Source organism: Eulemur rufifrons, chromosome 8 (genome assembly GCF_041146395.1).
Source record: "Eulemur rufifrons isolate Redbay chromosome 8, OSU_ERuf_1, whole genome shotgun sequence".
Lineage (NCBI taxonomy): Eukaryota > Metazoa > Chordata > Mammalia > Primates > Lemuridae > Eulemur > Eulemur rufifrons.
Genome location: NC_090990.1, coordinates 19,260,615 through 19,277,585, shown reverse-complemented (window position 1 = coordinate 19,277,585; position 16,971 = coordinate 19,260,615). Strand labels below are relative to the sequence as shown.

The following is a 16,971-nucleotide window of genomic DNA, read 5'->3' as shown; positions in this document are numbered from 1 at the left end:
CACCGTCACGTAGAAGAAACCAGACCCCTTCTAGACCTCAGGGTCGTCCCCTTCAATGGCACCTCGCATCATCCCATCCTGGGCCCAGCATAACCTTTGTGGATTGTGGATTGTGAGGGTTCTGTGTGCTTTAGGGAGGGTGACTGTTCCACCCAGGGGTCACTAGAATAGGCACACCCACCTTGACCTGCTTTGGACCTCTTCTTCCTGCAGCATGGCCCATGATGGGGCCCTGCATTTCACTCCCTCCCACTCTGAGTTAGGCCCCATGAGCCCTCTCTTCACACCCTGATAGATCTCTTGGGTGAGCTGCTCAAAGGCTGTGGTTATGTTACTGTTGCTCTTGGCTGAAATCTCAACATAGCGAGTCCCTAAGGAGGCAGCCAGCTTCTTCCCCTTCTCCGGCATCACTCGGTACTCAGCCACCAGGTCACGCTTGTAGCCTACCACCAAGATGAGGATATTGAAGGTTTTCACTTTCTCCAGAACCTCCCAATACGACCAGGCAACGCTCTCAAAGGATGCTCTGTTGGTGATATCAAACAGCAAGAGGCCTCCGGCCGAGTTCTGATAGTAGGAGCAGGTCTCTGACCTCGGCAGCCAAGAAGGAATCCAGAGTTAGTTTTGAGTTCTCCATTGAGGACATAAGGAGAAAAGGGAACCGAGAAGTTTACTGGAAAGAGCTGGGGTAGAGTCAGAAGACGTCAATTCTTGATCAGCTGTGTGACAGGTAAGTGACTTCATGTATGAGTCTTTTTGTCCTATCTGCATATTGAGGGGCTCGTTCATTCATTCATTCAGCAAGTCTTTGTAAGCTGTGCCCATGCCTGTGATAGGCTGGGGCTACAATGATGAATAAAAACAGACAAAGGGAGCAATCCTGCTGTTGGATAAATGTAAAGCTGGTACTGTGACAAGGGCTGCCAAGGACAGGTTTATAGGACTGGGGGAGGAGTCTGGCGAGTGGGGAAGAAATGTTGTTTGGGCTGAGAATTGAGGGATGCAGGTGAAGGGCATGGGCTCTTTCAAGGGAGAGAACTGCGTGGTATATAAGCCTTGGGGCAGTGTATGGGGCAAATTAAGCCAGGTCATGCAGTGCCTTGCAGGCCCCAGCAAAGATTGGTCTTTCTCAACAAAGTAACAGGACACCGGGCGTAGGAGTGGCATCCTCAGGAGGCTGAGGCTGGAGGATCGCTTGAGGCCAGGAGTTCAAGTCCAGCCTGGACAACGTAGCAAGGCCTCCATGTCTTAAAAAGTAAAAAATTAAAATAGTAACAGGAGCCATTGAAGGAATTTTAGCAGAAGCATGGCACGTGCTAAGGCCCAGAAGTCTAAAGGAGTCGGTGTGTTAATGTGGCTAAAGCACAAGATCAGGAGAAGGTGGCTAGAGGTGAGCACAGAGTGAGGTTGGGGGCTGGACAGCCCTCAGGCTTAGTGGCGTGGGCTTACTCCTGGCTTCTTAGGTGGGTACACGGAGCCACAGCTGCAGTGCCCACGCCTTGGAGGCTGCTCTGTGTGTGCGTGCGTGTGGTTGTGGGGTGTAGTGTGGGAGGCCCAGCAGACTGGCTCTGGGCTGACCACCCCTCTTCGGCTGAGCAGCTTTTTTCTTAACCATTGGCCATTTTTGGGCTCTGAGAAATCTTCCATTGGACAAGGATTCTGATGCTCAAAACAGGCCTATAAGCAAAAAGTTTGAAACCCACTACACAGGCTTTGGGAAGCCAGTGAAGTTTAAGGTGAAGGACTGTTGTGGAATATTTGCATGTGAAAAGCCTCACTCTGCCGCCAGTGTGGAGAGTGGATGGAGAAGGCAGGAGGGGGACCAGCCAGGATGATGTTGCTGCAGTTGTTTGGACTAGAGTTAAAGGCGAAAGCTTGAAAGGTTCCCTGAGAAAGAATGAATCAGAAGGCAGGGGTAGGGGCTGGTCACAACAACAGGATGAGTTCTGAGGACACAGGAAGAGCCCTCTGGGATCAGGAAGCCATCCTGGAGCAGGTGCCCTGTGCATGCATGGTGTGCACCTGGGAGGAGGCAAGCAGAGCTAAACTAAGGTCTTATAACTAACTGGAGTTAGAAAAGAAAAGGCCCTCAGAGGTCATCCAGCATGGCCCCTTATTTTACAGGTAAGAACACTGAGATCTGGAGAGGTCGTGTGACCTGTCCAAGGTCCCTAGCAGGGCAGGACTCAGACCCGTGCTCTTGGTCCAGAGTCCATCCTTCTAAATGGCCACCAAGGCCCCTTCTCCTGCCCCCTCCCTGCCTGGTGGATGAGCTCTCCTTGGCCCTCAGAGTTGGGGAGGTATGGAAGGCACAGAGCAGGGGCCATGTCCAGAGGCCTGCCACTGCCACACGCACCAGAACCTTCCTGGCCAACTGTGTCCCAGAACTGGATCCACCTGGACCCCAGGCTCCACTTCCACAAATGCACAGAGAAGTTTACCCCCACCATCCGGGTGATGTCATCAACAAAGATGCCTTCTGTGTAGTGTCCCAACAAGGATAATTTGCCCACATTTGAGTCTCCTGGGAGGATAACGCGGAGCTGGTACTGCCAGAGAGTGTCCATGCAGGACCCCAAGGCTGGTCAGGAGGAGAAATGAGGCCAGAGGTGATGCACAAACCACGTGGCCCTGGGGCTGATTCAGACTTGCAGGAGAAGTGGAGCCAGAACCCAAAAGGTGATCAAGGGCCTCCAGGTCTAGGTTCCCCAGGACACTCCCAGACCTAGGCATAGAGAGGCCTCCACGACTCCTCTGCAGAGAAACTTCATACAGTGCCATTTGGAACCACCTGGCAGAGCCGGGTCTCATCAGGACAGAAGAGGGGCTTCCCTGAAATAGAGGCCCTGGTCCTATATCCATCCTGAGCAGTCCCTAGGTGGTAACTTGAAGGGTCATAGAGGTCACAGCCCCCATGTGCTAGGCCATCTCCCTCTTCCTCCTCGCTGGCCTACCTCCCAGCCCTGGGCCTGTACCTACAGGAATGAGGGTTGTGCAATGTAAAGCTTGCCTCTCCCGGCACTGGTACTTCCAGCACAGCTGGAAGGAGCTGTCCCAGCCAGAAGCCCTGGGAAGATGTCCCACACGTGAATGACACACTGAGCATGTGCTCTGTGCTGGGGTTGGGAGCGTAAGCATAAAGCAAGGGGGCTGGTAACACGAGAACAGGCCATGCCTGTTCATGTTTGTTTTGAAGTTCAGTTATGGGTACAAGGAATTCTTTATACTATTTTATACTTCGCAGTATCTTCTTTATTCTTAGGTATTTTTGAAAATTTCCATAACAGTTTTTAAAAGCCCTGCCCTTAGCAGCTTCTTCAAGAGAATCCAACAGACCTGGCCTTGAAGAGCTGCAGTCTGAGGGGACGATAAGATCCAGCAACAGCGCCTGAAATCCCCAGAGAAAGGAGCTGCTTAAGTGCCTTGCAGGCTCAGAGAAGGAGCTGATACGTTACGGCAGTGTCTGGGCTGAGCCCTGAGGGATGAACGGTTTGACAAAGATGGAGGAGGGACATTCGAGTCACAGGAACACATGAAAGATACAAAAGAGGCTTGTTAGCAGGAGGAACTTGACATTTATTGGGTGCTTAACACAGGTCGCCATATTTAATCCTCTAACTACTGTGTTAGTTAGGACTCAGTATCATTTTAGTATGTGAAGAGGCTGAGGCCGAGAGAGGGAGAGGTAGAGGCTGGCTCCCACATGACGTCAGTTCCAGGCTGTGCATGTGGACAAGGTGGTTCCTTTCTCCTCCTACTAGCTTTCAGGGGCTCTCTGAGCAGGGAGGGTCTTCAGAAAATGTCCCATGGGTGGCAGACCTCAGCTCTGTTCCATCTAAGAGGCAGAGGAGACATATTCAGATCTGAATTGCAAGGTTTTCAGCCCAAAGAAGAGGTGGGAGGACAGGGTGTTTCAAGGCAAGGAAGCAGCTCACAGAAAGTTCTGGAGGCTCCAGAGCCTGACTTTGTCATAGCTGCTATGGCTGGAGGGTTTGGCCTGATCCCTGCTTGGAGAAGGAATTTTGCTTGCATAGAATAGGGATAGACCCAAAGAGAAGATTCTGGAACTTCACCCTTAGAAAGCAGAGCCAAGGCCACACCTCCAGAAGGGGGTCAGGACCTTTAAGAATAGAGTCTGGGCCGGGTGCGGTGGCTCACGCCTGTAATCCTAGCACTCTGGGAGGCCGAGGCGGGTGGATCACTCAAGGTCAGGAGTTCGAGACCAGCCTGAGCAAGAGCGAGACCCCGTCTCTACTAAAAATAGAAAGAAACTATATGGACAACTAAAATATATATAGAAAAAATTAGCCGGGCATGGTGGCGCATGCCTGTAGTCCCAGCTACTCGGGAGGCTGAGGCAGTAGGATCGCTTAAGCCCAGGAGTTTGAGGTTGCTGTGAGCTAGGCTGACGCCACGGCACTCACTCTAGCCAGGGCAACAAAGCAAGACTCTGTCTCAAAAAAAAAAAAAAAAAAAAGAATAGAGTCTGGAATCCTTGTTACTTCCTCAGTGTGGTTACTTTGGTAGTCTCTCTTCCATGATTAATAGAGAAACTTTCCGGGTAAAGAGGTGGAGACTTCCATTTTGTCAACTCTTAGTGTGTGACAAATACTGCCTTTGATTTCTTATTTAATCCTTTCTAAAACTCTGAGAGTAGGCCAGGCACAGTGACTCACACCTGTAATCCCAGCACTTTGGGAGGCCGAGGCAAGAGGATCACTTGACCCCAGGAGTTGGAGACAAGTCTGGGCAACATGGTAAGACCCTATCTCTACAAAAAATAAAATTAGCTGGGTGTGGTGGCATGCACCGGTAGTCCCAGCTACTTGGGAGGCTGAGACAGGAGGATCACCTGAGTCCAGGCATTCAAGGCTGCAGTGAGCTATGATCAGACCGCTGCACTCCAGCCTGGGTGACAGAGTGAGACTTTGTCTCAATAAAAACAAACAAAAAAAAATACAAAAACCCTGAGAGGTATTATTATCCCCATTTTACAGATGAGTCCACTGAGGCTTAGAGAGATGAAGTGAGTTGCTCAGGGTCCTACAGTTAGTACACAGAGGAGCTGGGATCCAATCCCTGCAAAGCCCGCCCTATCTTTGGCAGCTGGGATAATGTGGTTGTTAAAGGGAGGTGATATTTACCTGAGTGTTGCAGGCAGATCACATAACCCAGGAAGAGCAGAGAGAGCTGGGACTGTCCTGGCACAGGAAACAGCAATGTGCAAAACCTAGAGCTGCAAGTGGTTCAGAATTTGGCTGGGCAAGGTGGGTGGGAGGTGATGCTCCAGGTAAGGAAGAGCTTGGACAAGAGTGAAGGGTTTGGATTTTATCCTGTAGGCCTGTGGTCCCCAACTCCCAGGCTGTGGGGCAGACTGGTACCAGTCTGTGGCCTGTCAGGAACCGGACCGCACAGTAGTAGTGGGGGGCGCGAGGGAGGTGGGCGAGCAAGCGAAGCTTCATCTGTATTTACAGCTGCTCCCCATCACTTGCATCACTGCCTGAGCTCTGCCCCTGTTAGATCAGTCACTGTCTCCCATCACCCCCAGATGGGACTGTCTAGTTACAGGACAGCAAGCTCAGGGCTCCGACTGATTCTGCATTACGGTGAGTTGTATAATTATTTTATTATGTATTACAATGTAATAATAATAGAAATAAAGTACACAATAAATGTCATGCGCTTGAATCATCCCAAACCCTCCCTGCCCCCTGTCCGTGAAAAAACTGTCTTCCATGAAACCGGTTCCTGGTGCCAAAAGTTTGGAGACCACTGCTAGGTGATGGGGAGCCGGTGGGGGGGGGCGCGGGGGAGGGGATTCTAGCAGGGGAGTAGCCAGGTCCAATCTGTCCTTTTTTTCTTTTTTTTTTTGAAACAGGGTCTTTCTCTGTAACCTGGGCTATAGTATAGTGGCCTGATCGTAGCTCACTGCAGCTTCGAATGCCTGGGCTCAGGCGATCCTCTTGCCTCAGCCTCCTGGAGTAGCTGGGACTACACGTGTGCACCACCATGCACGACTAATTTTTCTATTTCTTTTGTAGAGAAGGGGTCTCACTCTTGCTCAGGATGGTCTTGAACTCCCACTGCACAGGCCCAAATCTCTACTTTAAAAAGATTCCTCTGGGGTGATGTGGATGCTGAATCACAGGAGAGCCTCAAGAGGAGTGTCACCATCTAGACTAGAGGCCAGGGGCCCTGAACTGTGACAGCAATGGCAAATGAGCACAGGTCCTGCTCCAAGGAGAGAAGGCCAGATTCTGAACAGCTGTGCAAGTGAAGCTCCAGTCTCCAGGTGGCCCAGCCCTCTGACTCCCCCCTCTCTGCTGGTGTTCTTGGCCTTTCCTCTAGCCCGGGGGCTGGGCTGGGCTGCCTCCCTGCTTGGGCAGGCACACACCCGTCAAAGCCACCCACAGTCTCGAGAGGATCTGCCACACTGAGGGGGCGTGTTGCGGTGGGATCAGAGCCCTGAGGCTTGAGGCACAACCCTCCCCGAGGCCGGCCTGAGGCAGTGGAGACAAGGTTACCGGTGCGGAGCTGCCCGGCTTCACCAGTTCAGGCACATCAGTTTCCCTGCGCTGGACTTGAGGTCCCGATCTGTGACACGGACAAGATCAGCTGGCCTCACTGGGTTGCTGTGGGTTAGGAATAAGCCCCTGGCAACAGGAACAGCTTACGGTGCATGAGCCCGTGTGTGTGGTAGGAGCTCATGTAGCATGCCACTTAATCTCACAACCGTGTGTGACAGAATCTACTATTATCCCCATCTTACATTTGGGAAACAGGCTGAGAGAGTTAGATGTGTGATTCCAGCCTGCTGCACACTCTGGGGGGGGCAGCGGGGACAATGGGTATTGTCTCTTCCTGGGTGGTGGGCCTTGCCCTGGGGGGGCCAGGGCTTCTGGGGACTGGTTCTCCAACTCCTTTGGCCAGCACTTTGAGAGAGGAGGGGGTCAGTTCCCTTTCCTCTCTCCCCCTAGAGTTTTGGGGACTTGTTTCCAACACCTGGCAGCTTCCCCTGGGCCAGCGCTTGTCTCCCAAACAAGCTTCCGTTTAGGCCTGTGCTCCTGAACCGGGAAACTCTGGGAGGCCAGAAACTGCAGACCGAGTTGAGGGTCATTACCTGCTTCTTCCCGCCATTGCAGCCATGCAGATCTGTGAATTTCTACAGACAGCCTGGGCCTTTCTTGCCTCAGGGCTGTTGCTCTTGCTAGTCCCTCTCCTCTACTTACTGGGTGTGAGACTTTAGGCAAGTCACTTAACCTCTCTGGGCCTGTCTCCTCACTGGTAAAATGAAATGATATTACCTGCTTTCCATGCTTATTGTGAGGACTGAGTGAACACATATAAACCCCCTGGTACGTAAGAAGTGCCAGTCAGATGCTGGCTACAGTTACTGTTCCTTCCGTCCAGATCTCTGCTCTGCTTTTGGCTTCTCTTTCCCTCCAGGTCTCAGTTCAGGGTCATCTCAGAGAGGCTCTCGCTGACCACCTACTCTAAAGGAGCCCCCAGCACCCTGATCTGTGGTTTCCAGAGCGTGCCCCACAACTGGGAATCATTGAGCTCATTTATTTACCTGGTTCATTCACTCTTCCCGTAGACTGTCAGCCCCAGGAGGGCTTTTCTGTCATGTTCATAGCTGTATCCTCAGAGACTAGAACAGGGTAGATGCTCATTTAAAAAAGTTTGATGAAGGAATGAAAATATGCCCTAAAGCAAATAATTTCCCTCTCTTGGCCCCAGGTTTCCTATCCCTGAAATGAGGATAATTGCGCTGACCTCCTATTGTCCCGAGGACGAATGAGGTGGTTTTTTTAAAAAGAGGAGGCAAGGCCAGGTGCATAGGGAGACTCGTCCTAATCCAACTCCATGGGGAGGAAGCTAAGAAACTCACTCTGATTGAAAACCTCCCAAGAACCCTAGGAAGGCGGGATTATCAGTTACATGTTCCTGAAGGGGAAACTGAGGCTTCAGGAGGTGGAGTAACTGGCCCAAGGTCACAAAGTGAGTTAAGTGGTTGTGCTTTTTGCTGTGGCAATTGCCCTATCCATGCCCACTGGCACGATGATACCCCCCAAGACATACACCCTCTATACCTGCTGAGACTCTGCCCACCATAAACACCATCTCCTCCAGAAACCTTCCCTAATCGCCCCCAGGACGTTCCCTGCCCAGCTGGGTTCCCCAGGGGACGTATTCTGAGATGGAGATTAGTGTGCGGACGTTTATGAGGTGGTATTCTTGAGATGGATACATGGTTGGGGAAGGAAGGGGAGGAAGCAGGATGGGGCAGAGGGAGAGCTTGGCTGTGATGTTGTCACAACAATGTCCTCAGTGAAGCCCGTACAGAGTGATGAATCTGGGCTGACCTTCAGAGTTGTCCAGAGTTGGGGAAGGCCTTGAAATTCTCCCAATAGGTGGATATTGGATGTGGGCTGCCCCTGAGGGGTAGGCAGTTCCCAGAGGGGTGACGTCCACCATCCAGCAGGACTCCTTGCAGCTGGGGGAGGGTTGATGGGTTCCTCGGCGCAGAAGGGGGATACTGGTGGCTCACCATAGTGTCCACTGTGTCCAACATAGTTGCTGCTCATTTACATTCCTCCCTGCCTTCCAGATCCAGATTCAGCCCCTGGCCTCGGGGTGGGGACATTGGCGACAGCCCTGGGTTTGACACCACACCTTAATCCCATGCCCAGACTCAGCCCAGCCTGAGGACCTAAGGAGGCCCCAAGCCAGGCTCACATGGGAATCCCCCGCACCTGTCCTTGCCTGTGCTGCAGCGTCCGGACGCATCTCAGCGTCCCAGCCCGGCCCAGGAATGCCGCCAGAGTGGCCTCATCGCAGCCAAGACAGGAGAAAGTGGGGATGGCAGCTTTTGTCATTCAGTTCACAGTGGGGCAGCTTTGGGTGAGCACCTCTTGTCCTTTATCTCATTCATGACCACAACCTCCCTGTGAGGGGGGATCTTTTATGAGCCCCATGCACAGATGAGTAACTAAGGCTCAAGGACAGGAAGTTGCACACTTGGCCTCTAAGACATTTCTATAGAAAGGGGCTGAGCCAAGACCCCAAAATCCAGGAGGCATGACTGTGTCAGGATACTTTTATTCTGTCTTCTGTCCTCCAGGGAGACACACTCCCCCTCCCACCAGCAGGTCTGAAGTTGGCACTGCTTTAACCTTTAACACTGGCATGGGCCCGGGTGCTGCTGCTTGCTGGGGGACCTGGAGGTGTGAGTCTTGTGGATGAGCCGGACACCCCCCCAGTGCTCTTCCAGCTTGATGTCCCCCTGATGCAGGGCCTGCTGGATAGCATTGGCAAGGGTGTCAAAGGCCAGGTCCACATTGCTGTTGGATTTGGCTGAGGTCTCCATGAAGGCCATGCCCAGGGAGGTGGCCAGCTCCTCTGCCTCCTGGGCCGAGACACAACGGGTGGTCTGCAGGTCACTCTTGTGGCCAACCAGCAGGAAAATCGCCTTGTCAGGGCCTTGAGTGGCCATGACTTCCTGGTGCCAGTCTTGGATGTGTTCAAAGGACTTCCTGTTTGTCACATCAAAGACCAGCAGGACACCCACCACATTCTGGTAAAAGGACCTGGTGATGCACCTGGGGAGGTGGGGAGGGACATTGGGAGAGGCTTATTTCTTCAAGACACCCTCCGAGTCAGGACCTCCTCCCGGCTGGGAACCACAGAACGCCTCACACCCCATAATAGCACATTGCACACTGCCGGGTGCTTCTATCTGGGTGTCTGTGGTTCTCCCAAGAGACTGGGTGCTCCCAGTTAGGAAGCAAGTGTGATTCTCAGACTCTTCAGACTGTCCCTCCACTCCCATGAGGGTTCCTGCCTTCAGGACTTTGCTTCTCCGTTCTCTCCCCTGCAAACTCCCACTGATCCTTCGTGGCCAACACAAACCTCTCTTCCTTTGACAACTCCTTGACACTGCCCGTCTGTGCTCCGTGGCCTGTCTCAGCACCCAGGTCCAGAGTTCAATGTCGGGGTGCAATTCCCCTCCCCCCAGGACTGAATGTTCCTCTGGGGCTTGGCCCACCCCGCAATATTGTAGGATGAGCGACCCCATGAGGTAGGGTCTGGCCCAGCGGACCGGGACCCAGCCGCGGGGACCCCAGACCTCTACTTGACCGCTGAGGTTGGCACGTCTGGGGGCCCCTCCCACGAGCCGCCTCCCACCCCACCGCACCCCAGCCGGCCCGCACCTGAAGCGCTCCTGGCCCGCGGTGTCCCAGAGCTGCAGTTTGACGCGCGGCCCGGCCCGTAGCTGCAGCGCGCGGCGGTAGACCTCGACGCCCACCGTGGGCTCAGGGTCGGGCTCGGGCTCGGGCTCCGGGGCCCCCGGCGCGCCCGCCACGTAGCGCCGCAGCAGCGACGTCTTGCCCACCGCCGCGTCCCCCAGCAGCGCGATCCGAAACTGGTAGCGGCAGCCCCCGGCCTCCATGTCCCCCGCCGCGGCCCTGCGGCTGTTTGTCCGGCCGGCCCTGCCCTGTCCGGCCCTCCCCCGACCCCGGGCCCTCCCCGAAGGCCGGCGCCGCCCCTGCTCCAGCCTGCAGGCACCGGCAGGGAGGACGGGGGGCGGGGGAGCCTGGGACTTTTCCAGCACAAGGGGGACCAGACTCGAGGGAGTCCGACCGAGCGGAAACACCTGGGCACGTCACGGTCTCTGAACCTCAACCTTCTCCTGTGTAAAATGGGGATAATAATAACCCCTACTTCACCGGATAAAAGGATTAACCTAGACAATGTGGGGAGGAGAACCCTAGAGTGGGCTGACCTAAGGGACTAAGTGCTAGAACATTCACTTCATTCATTTACTCTCCAGCTCCACCCCCACCCCCATTGCTTCCCTGTCGGGCCCCTGCTGCTGGAAAGTGGGTGGTTATAGGTGCTCCCTCCCCGCCCAGCTGCCCCTTTCCTAGAGCCCCATTAGCCCTGCCAGGGGCCTCTGGTTCAATGTTCAGGTTCAACGTTCAACAGCCCCCACTGCTTCCTCCATGCCTGTCTGTGTTGGGCGCCAGGGCCCCAGAAGGGACTTGGACACAGCCTGGTTGAGGAGGCAGGACAGACACAGACAACTGCAATTCTAGAGGGAGGGCAGTTGACCTGCAGACCAGACAACTAACATTTATCAGGCCAGATGATCAGTTCTTTACGATTTGTGGGCAGCAACCCCTTGATAGGGCCACAGTGTGCCCATTTTAGAGCCGAGGGCACTGAGGCTCAGCGGCATGGCTTGTCCTGGGTCACACAGAGCTGGACTCACATCCAGGTTTGTCTCACCCTTCATTACTCCTCTGATGCCACAAAAGGGGACCCCAAGGCAGGTCCCATGAGAACCAGGACACTGTAGTTGGGTCTTGCTTGGGTTAGAGGCCAGGGGCAGGCAGGCACATACGCTTCCAAGGGCCATTCCACGCTTTCCAGGCTGGCCTTCTGGAAACCCAGGGCATCAAGGCTGGAGTCCTGGCTGGTTGCAGACAGCTTTAGCCTATCGGTTCACTCCTTTAGCAATCCCACTGTCCTGCTGCGGGTGGCTTTTACCAGTTTAACTTGTTCTGGCAAATTGGCGATGGTGGGGAAGTCCTCACTGTTGCAAATCATCATACCATCATGTCTTTCTAAAACAACCTTGTGAATAGGTATTGTTATTCCTACCGTTTTTACAGATGAGAAAACTGAGGCTCAGAGAAGTTAAATAGGTCACTCAGCAAGGACTGAGACTGGCTGCCAAGGCTACACAAGGCTGAAGCCTTGTTTGCTCTTTCTGTTTTTGGCTGGACAGGTTGGGGATCTGGAAAGGCCCAGGTTTCTTCTGGTTAATTCTAAATAAATCAATGGAAAGCCATTTTATCACGTCTTCTGGCCATTGGTCACCTGCACGGAAGAGCCTGAAAGGGCCCAAGTCTCCAGGAGTAGAAGAGAGAGGAATCCGAGGACCTGGGAACCAGGAGGAGCCTCAGAAAGGGGGTATGTGTTGGGGGAGGGTCTTCCCCTGCCAGCACTTGCCACGCCAAGAGATCCTGTCCCAGGGATCCCTGCATCAGAATGTTCTCCCACCTCACTCTGTTCACCTTTTGCATCTGGCCCCTGCGGATGCCCTCAGCTCCTTCTCTTCCACTGGTGCTATGAATTCCAGCCATGCTGAACACCTTTCCTCTCCCCAGCCCCTCTGCCAGGAACACTCCTTCTCTGCTCTTCCAAGGACTAACTAACCCTACTTCGGGCCTCAGTGTGGATCCCTGTGCTTGGGAAGCCCCACATTGACTGGCCAGATGAGGTCACATGCACTTTTGTCCACCTGTGACTTCTGCTGTCTCCTAGGCTGCAAGCCCCTTGCAGGCAGGGACTGGTGGTTGTACCCTCAGTGCTTAACTCAGTGCTTGGCATGGAGTAGGAACTCAGTAAGTATTTATGGTTGGATGAATAAATGAAGTGGGTAAGTGCTAAGCATTCATCCCTCTGTTCATTCAGCCAAATACCACAATAGAGCTGGGTTCAGGGTGCCAAAGGGTCAAAAAAGACCTTTCAGAGGAGGTGATGCTGAGTCTCTAGTGATGAGTGGGATCTGGGAAGGTCAAAGACAGGTACTGCAGGCAGGGCCACTGGGCAAAGGCAGAGAGGCATGAAACAGCTGGAGGTGGAGTTTGAACCCAGCTCTCCTTGAAGCCTTTCTGGTCAGCCCCTGTGGGCAGTGCACTGTCAGCATCTGGCTTCCTGAACTTCCTCCTTCTCCCACATGCTCCTGCTGTGGGCTGGTGTCATGTGTCTGCCTCTGACTGCTCCCCGCACTTGAATCCAGATGTCAGCTGACCTTTGCCATGGACTCTCTGTGTGACCCCAGGGGCAAGTTATTTCTCGTCCCTGAACCTTGCTTCCTCTTCTGCTAAGTGAGGCAAATCATGGTACCCGCTTTGCAGGGTCTTCCTGGAGGAACTGTGTAACACAGCAGTTGAGGTGATGCACATTTGCGTTAGAACAGATCTGCGTTGTAGTTTCAACTGCCACTCACTAGTATGTGACCTTGGCCAAGTTTTATTCACTCATTTACTTAGTAATTATTTCAATAAGTGCTGGCCATCTTTTATATACCAGGCACTTATACAGCAGTAGGGGAAAAAAGACAAAAATTCCTGTGGTTTTTTTTTTTTTTTTGAGACAGAGCCTCACTCTGTCACCTGGGCTAGAGTGCCCTGGTGTCAGCCTAGCTCACAGCAACCTCAAACTCCTGGGCTCAAGCAATCCTCCTGCCTCAGCCTCCTGAGTAGCTGGGACTACAGGTGCGCACCACCATGCCTAGCTAATTTTTTTCTATTCTTTAGTTGTCCAGCTAGTTTTTTCTATTTTTTTAGTAGAGACGGGGTCTCGATTTTGCTCAGGCTGGTCTCTCGAACTCCTGAGGTCAATCGATCCTCCTGCCTGGGCCTCCCAGAGTGCTAGGATTAGTGAGCTACCACGCCCGGCCGGGGAAGATTTTTATATTGATGTTTATTCATTCATTCCATGGACAAAACATAGCACCATGAATGTGGACTCAGGGGTGGACTCTGGATATCCAGTACTTAAGCTCGCTTGCCAGCTATGTGGTCCATTCCTCAGTTTTCTTATCTGTAAAAGGGCATAATTAAGATACCTATACTCAGAGTTATTATGAAAAGTAGACGACATAATTGAGCACAGTTTAAATAGTAAGCGCTCAGTAATTCATACATTAGTGGAAGAGACAAGGCTTGACTAAGATGATCATCTGAGCCCTCCCGGAACCCGCTCAGTCGCTGCTCGCCCGCTTCCCCACCGCGCTCCGGGCTGAGCCCTTTCCCAGCTCAGAGGGTTAATTTCCCGACTTTGAAAATCATCCCAGGGACTGAACTGCAGAGGGCACCGCGGGTCTGCCGCCTCCCTGTGAGCCCAGCGCCGGGTACCGAGAAGCGAAGGCGCCTCCTCCGGGCACGCGCGCAGGGCTGGCGGTGACGCGCCGCGGGCGCCGGAGGCCCCTGGAACTACAACTCCCAGGGTGCAGCGCCACGCGCGCGGCCGCCGGGACGGCCTATATAAGCCTCCTCCCCGCGCATCCCGTCCTTTCTGCCCGCCATGGCAGTGTCGGCTGCGCTCTGGACAGGCAGCCCGGCCTCCTGCCGTCTGCGCCCTTCCTCCTCGGCCTGGAGGCCGCCGCCCGCACTCCCCGGGCTGCTCCCAGAGGCGGCGCGATGTTGACCGCGGCTTGGAGGAGCCGGTCCTTGCCGCCCGGTGAGGCCCAGGTCCGGGAAGCCGCGTCGGCCGCACGTGCTGTGACGGGGGCTGGGGGCCGGGGGCCGCGCCCTCCTCCAGCCTAGGCTCGGGCATGACGGGTGAGTAACGCGGGCGGGCGCACGAACGAGCGCCTGGGGCCGCGGGGATGAAGCCTTGGGCCCGAAGTGGCTTAGTTTGGGGAGGGGGCGCGTGCTGGTGCCATGAGGACCTCCGGGTTGAGTCCGCCTGTCACGGTTATCAGCTGGGTGGCCTTGGGCAAGTGACTGCGCTCGAGTTTTCTGGGGGTCACCGTGGTGGATATAAGGACAAGGTTTTCAAGAGGACAGGTTTTGGTTATTCAGACCCGTTTTTGCATCACAACTTAGCGGTGGTTGGGACCTACAGGATGACTCTTTTTCAGTCACCAGAGTGTCTGGGTAAATGTATTTCAATAGGCAGGAACGATGCACAGGATTTAGATGAGTCAGGTGGCTGAACAGCAATTTGGGTTTGTGGCTGCCTGTGACCCGAATTGCCCCGTGGCCCTTATCGAAGCTGCAGCTGCTTCCACATAGCTGCTGTGGTCAAAAAGGAGCCCAGAGTGACAGTTTTCCTTGACGGTCGCCGTTCCGTTTGTTGTAACTGATCTGCAACATTTTGGGAAAATACAGTTTCATTGTCCCTGCCATTTCTCGGGGATAGCCAGAAACCTGTATTAGAATTGTCTGTTTCCACGCTAGCAGAAAGGTGGGGTCTTACGCATACGGTTACCCAGAATAAGGCTTTTGGGAAGTACTTTGCCCAGGCCAAGAACCAACAGGGAAAGGTAGTTGGGAGTGGATTGGACATGCGTACAGGGGAAATCAGTGGCATGTGACACATATAGCAACGCACTGGGTCACTTACCTGAAAAGCTTAAGGCATCAGTATCAGGACCAGAGGCCAGTCAGACCAGAGGACCAAATGACGGGAACAATGAGATTGTTCAAGATAATCGTGTTCTCATTTTAGTTGTGCCCGATGAAGATTCCAGGATGACTGAAGTTGATTTTCTTGGGGAGTGAGGACTCCAGAGGTCATGACAGTGATGAGACAGAACAATCTCGGGACACCTGGGTAGGTTTGTTTTGGAGACCTACTTTGGGAGCTGTAGGGATAGTGGGGACAGAACAGCATGTTTCCAAGGGCTGTGGCTGCTTGTGGCCATGGGATCTCCAACTGCATGCGAGAGCAACCTGGAGAGACTTTGACAGCTCAGGTCAGCACAATACCTGCAGCTGCCACTCGCCTTTCCTATAATGTTTCAGGACCTGGCGTTAGCCTTCCACCTGAATCCAGGTGTTTGCCATCAATTTCCGTGTAAATGGGCGTGTTGGGTCAACTTCTTGGTTTAGAGCTTTCACACTAAGCTTTTGTTCTGCAGGTTGCCCCTGAGTTTCCCGGCAGTATCTGATAGCGAAGAGACCAGCATGTTTCCCGGGCTGTGCTTTAAGGTAATGTTGATGTTGACAGCTTGCCCTCCGGTTCCCTTTCCCATCGGATCTGAACACCGGTCTTGGTGGTCGTAAAAGGAGGAAAAGTAATACTGAAGCTGGCCTTGCAGTGTTATAGTCTGGTATATAGCATGTGGGCTAGTTTCAAACAAGGTTGAATTCTCTTTGAACTTGTTTCCTATCCCCTGTAAAATGGGAGCTTTACAGGGGAAAGGAAACAAGGCTAAAGGGGGAATATATGTGAAGCTGTGGGAGTTGAGTAGCGATTGCTGACCAATTTTATTGTATTCAGGGAGGGATTTATCAGCTTTCTTGACTTGATTGAGGGTGTCCTTTTATGTTGGATCTAGGTTAGCGGTAAAGCTGTCCTCATCTGTGATTATGGAGCTACTGAGTTGGGTAAGTTCGTGAATACCTGACGCTTTGTCACAGCTTCCTTGTAGCTTCAGGTAGTGCTTGAGTTAGTGAGGCCTGTCCTAAATAATGTAGCAAATAGAGATGTGTTTACTCAGGTCTGTGTAAAGGTCTCAGCTTTTTAAAACATTTACATCTAGTCCTGTTATGTGCTGTATTTATTAGCTGTTCATGACCAGAAGGCAAAGATAAGTGCTCACAGCATGGCTTGGTCTGTTAGATGTGCCCAGCCTACAGCCATGACCACATACTGCTGGGAGTTCAGTGGAGCATGGAGGACGGAGCTGCAAATGTTCCGCAGTGGCTGGAGCTCACGACACATCCTTTGGTTTGACCTCAGCTTCCCCCCAACAAGGGAGAGTGGGTAGATTGATAGTTCATCTAGCTCAGGGTATTCCTTTAGGATGACTGGTCCAGGATGAAACCTAATCTGAGTGGACATCTGTGGATGAGCAATGCGGATATGGGACTGAGACCAGCACCTGGGAAAGTGCCTGGGTAGGGATTAATGGGGACAGCACTGACACTCGCTTACTCTGTTTTCAGGAGACTTGCTATGGGAAGAGGCAAAGACAACAGGTTATTTCAGGTGGAAACTGAACTCCAAGCACAGAACCTTTTTTTTTTTTGGCTAATGTATGTATCTGATGTTGAACTATATAGATGATCAATAAAAGACTCTGGAAGTATGTTTGTGTCTTGTCCCTCAAATTGTTGGTTATTCCCCATTTAATATTCTGTAGACCCAAACTTGGAAAAGGTTAACATCTTAGAAATAACAGTCAATTCTATAACTGCATTTTTATTTTTTCCTTTGCTGGACCTG

The 16,971-nt window shown here is 53.0% G+C and overlaps 2 protein-coding genes and 4 non-coding genes across 6 annotated transcripts; 5 read left to right on the top strand and 1 right to left on the bottom strand.

The window, feature by feature from the left end:
* Positions 1-9,078: 9,078 nt before the first annotated feature.
* On the bottom strand, positions 9,079-10,453 carry RAB42 (RAB42, member RAS oncogene family). Its single transcript, XM_069477554.1, has 2 exons — positions 10,215-10,453; positions 9,079-9,602 (listed from the first exon to the last, which is right to left on the bottom strand). The coding sequence occupies exons 1-2, from the start codon at positions 10,451-10,453 to the stop codon at positions 9,179-9,181; spliced, it is 663 nt and encodes a 220-aa protein (XP_069333655.1). The 3' UTR covers positions 9,079-9,178.
* Positions 10,454-14,320: 3,867 nt separating this feature from the next.
* On the top strand, positions 14,321-16,816 carry LOC138389295 (putative uncharacterized protein SNHG12). Its single transcript, XM_069477553.1, has 5 exons — positions 14,321-14,357; positions 15,250-15,354; positions 15,662-15,731; positions 16,082-16,130; positions 16,692-16,816. Exons 2-5 carry the CDS (start codon positions 15,317-15,319, stop codon positions 16,778-16,780), a joined length of 246 nt encoding a protein of 81 aa, XP_069333654.1. The 5' UTR covers positions 14,321-14,357; positions 15,250-15,316; the 3' UTR covers positions 16,781-16,816.
* On the top strand, positions 14,777-14,911 carry LOC138391157 (small nucleolar RNA SNORA16B/SNORA16A family). The gene has a single exon (XR_011234771.1). It is a non-coding gene; the product is annotated as a small nucleolar RNA SNORA16B/SNORA16A family (small nucleolar RNA).
* LOC138391175 (small nucleolar RNA SNORA44) lies at positions 15,409-15,539 on the top strand. The gene has a single exon (XR_011234789.1). It is a non-coding gene; the product is annotated as a small nucleolar RNA SNORA44 (small nucleolar RNA).
* Positions 15,754-15,885, top strand: LOC138391179 (small nucleolar RNA SNORA61). The gene has a single exon (XR_011234793.1). It is a non-coding gene; the product is annotated as a small nucleolar RNA SNORA61 (small nucleolar RNA).
* On the top strand, positions 16,553-16,626 carry LOC138391200 (small nucleolar RNA SNORD99). The gene has a single exon (XR_011234812.1). It is a non-coding gene; the product is annotated as a small nucleolar RNA SNORD99 (small nucleolar RNA).
* Positions 16,817-16,971: the final 155 nt, after the last annotated feature.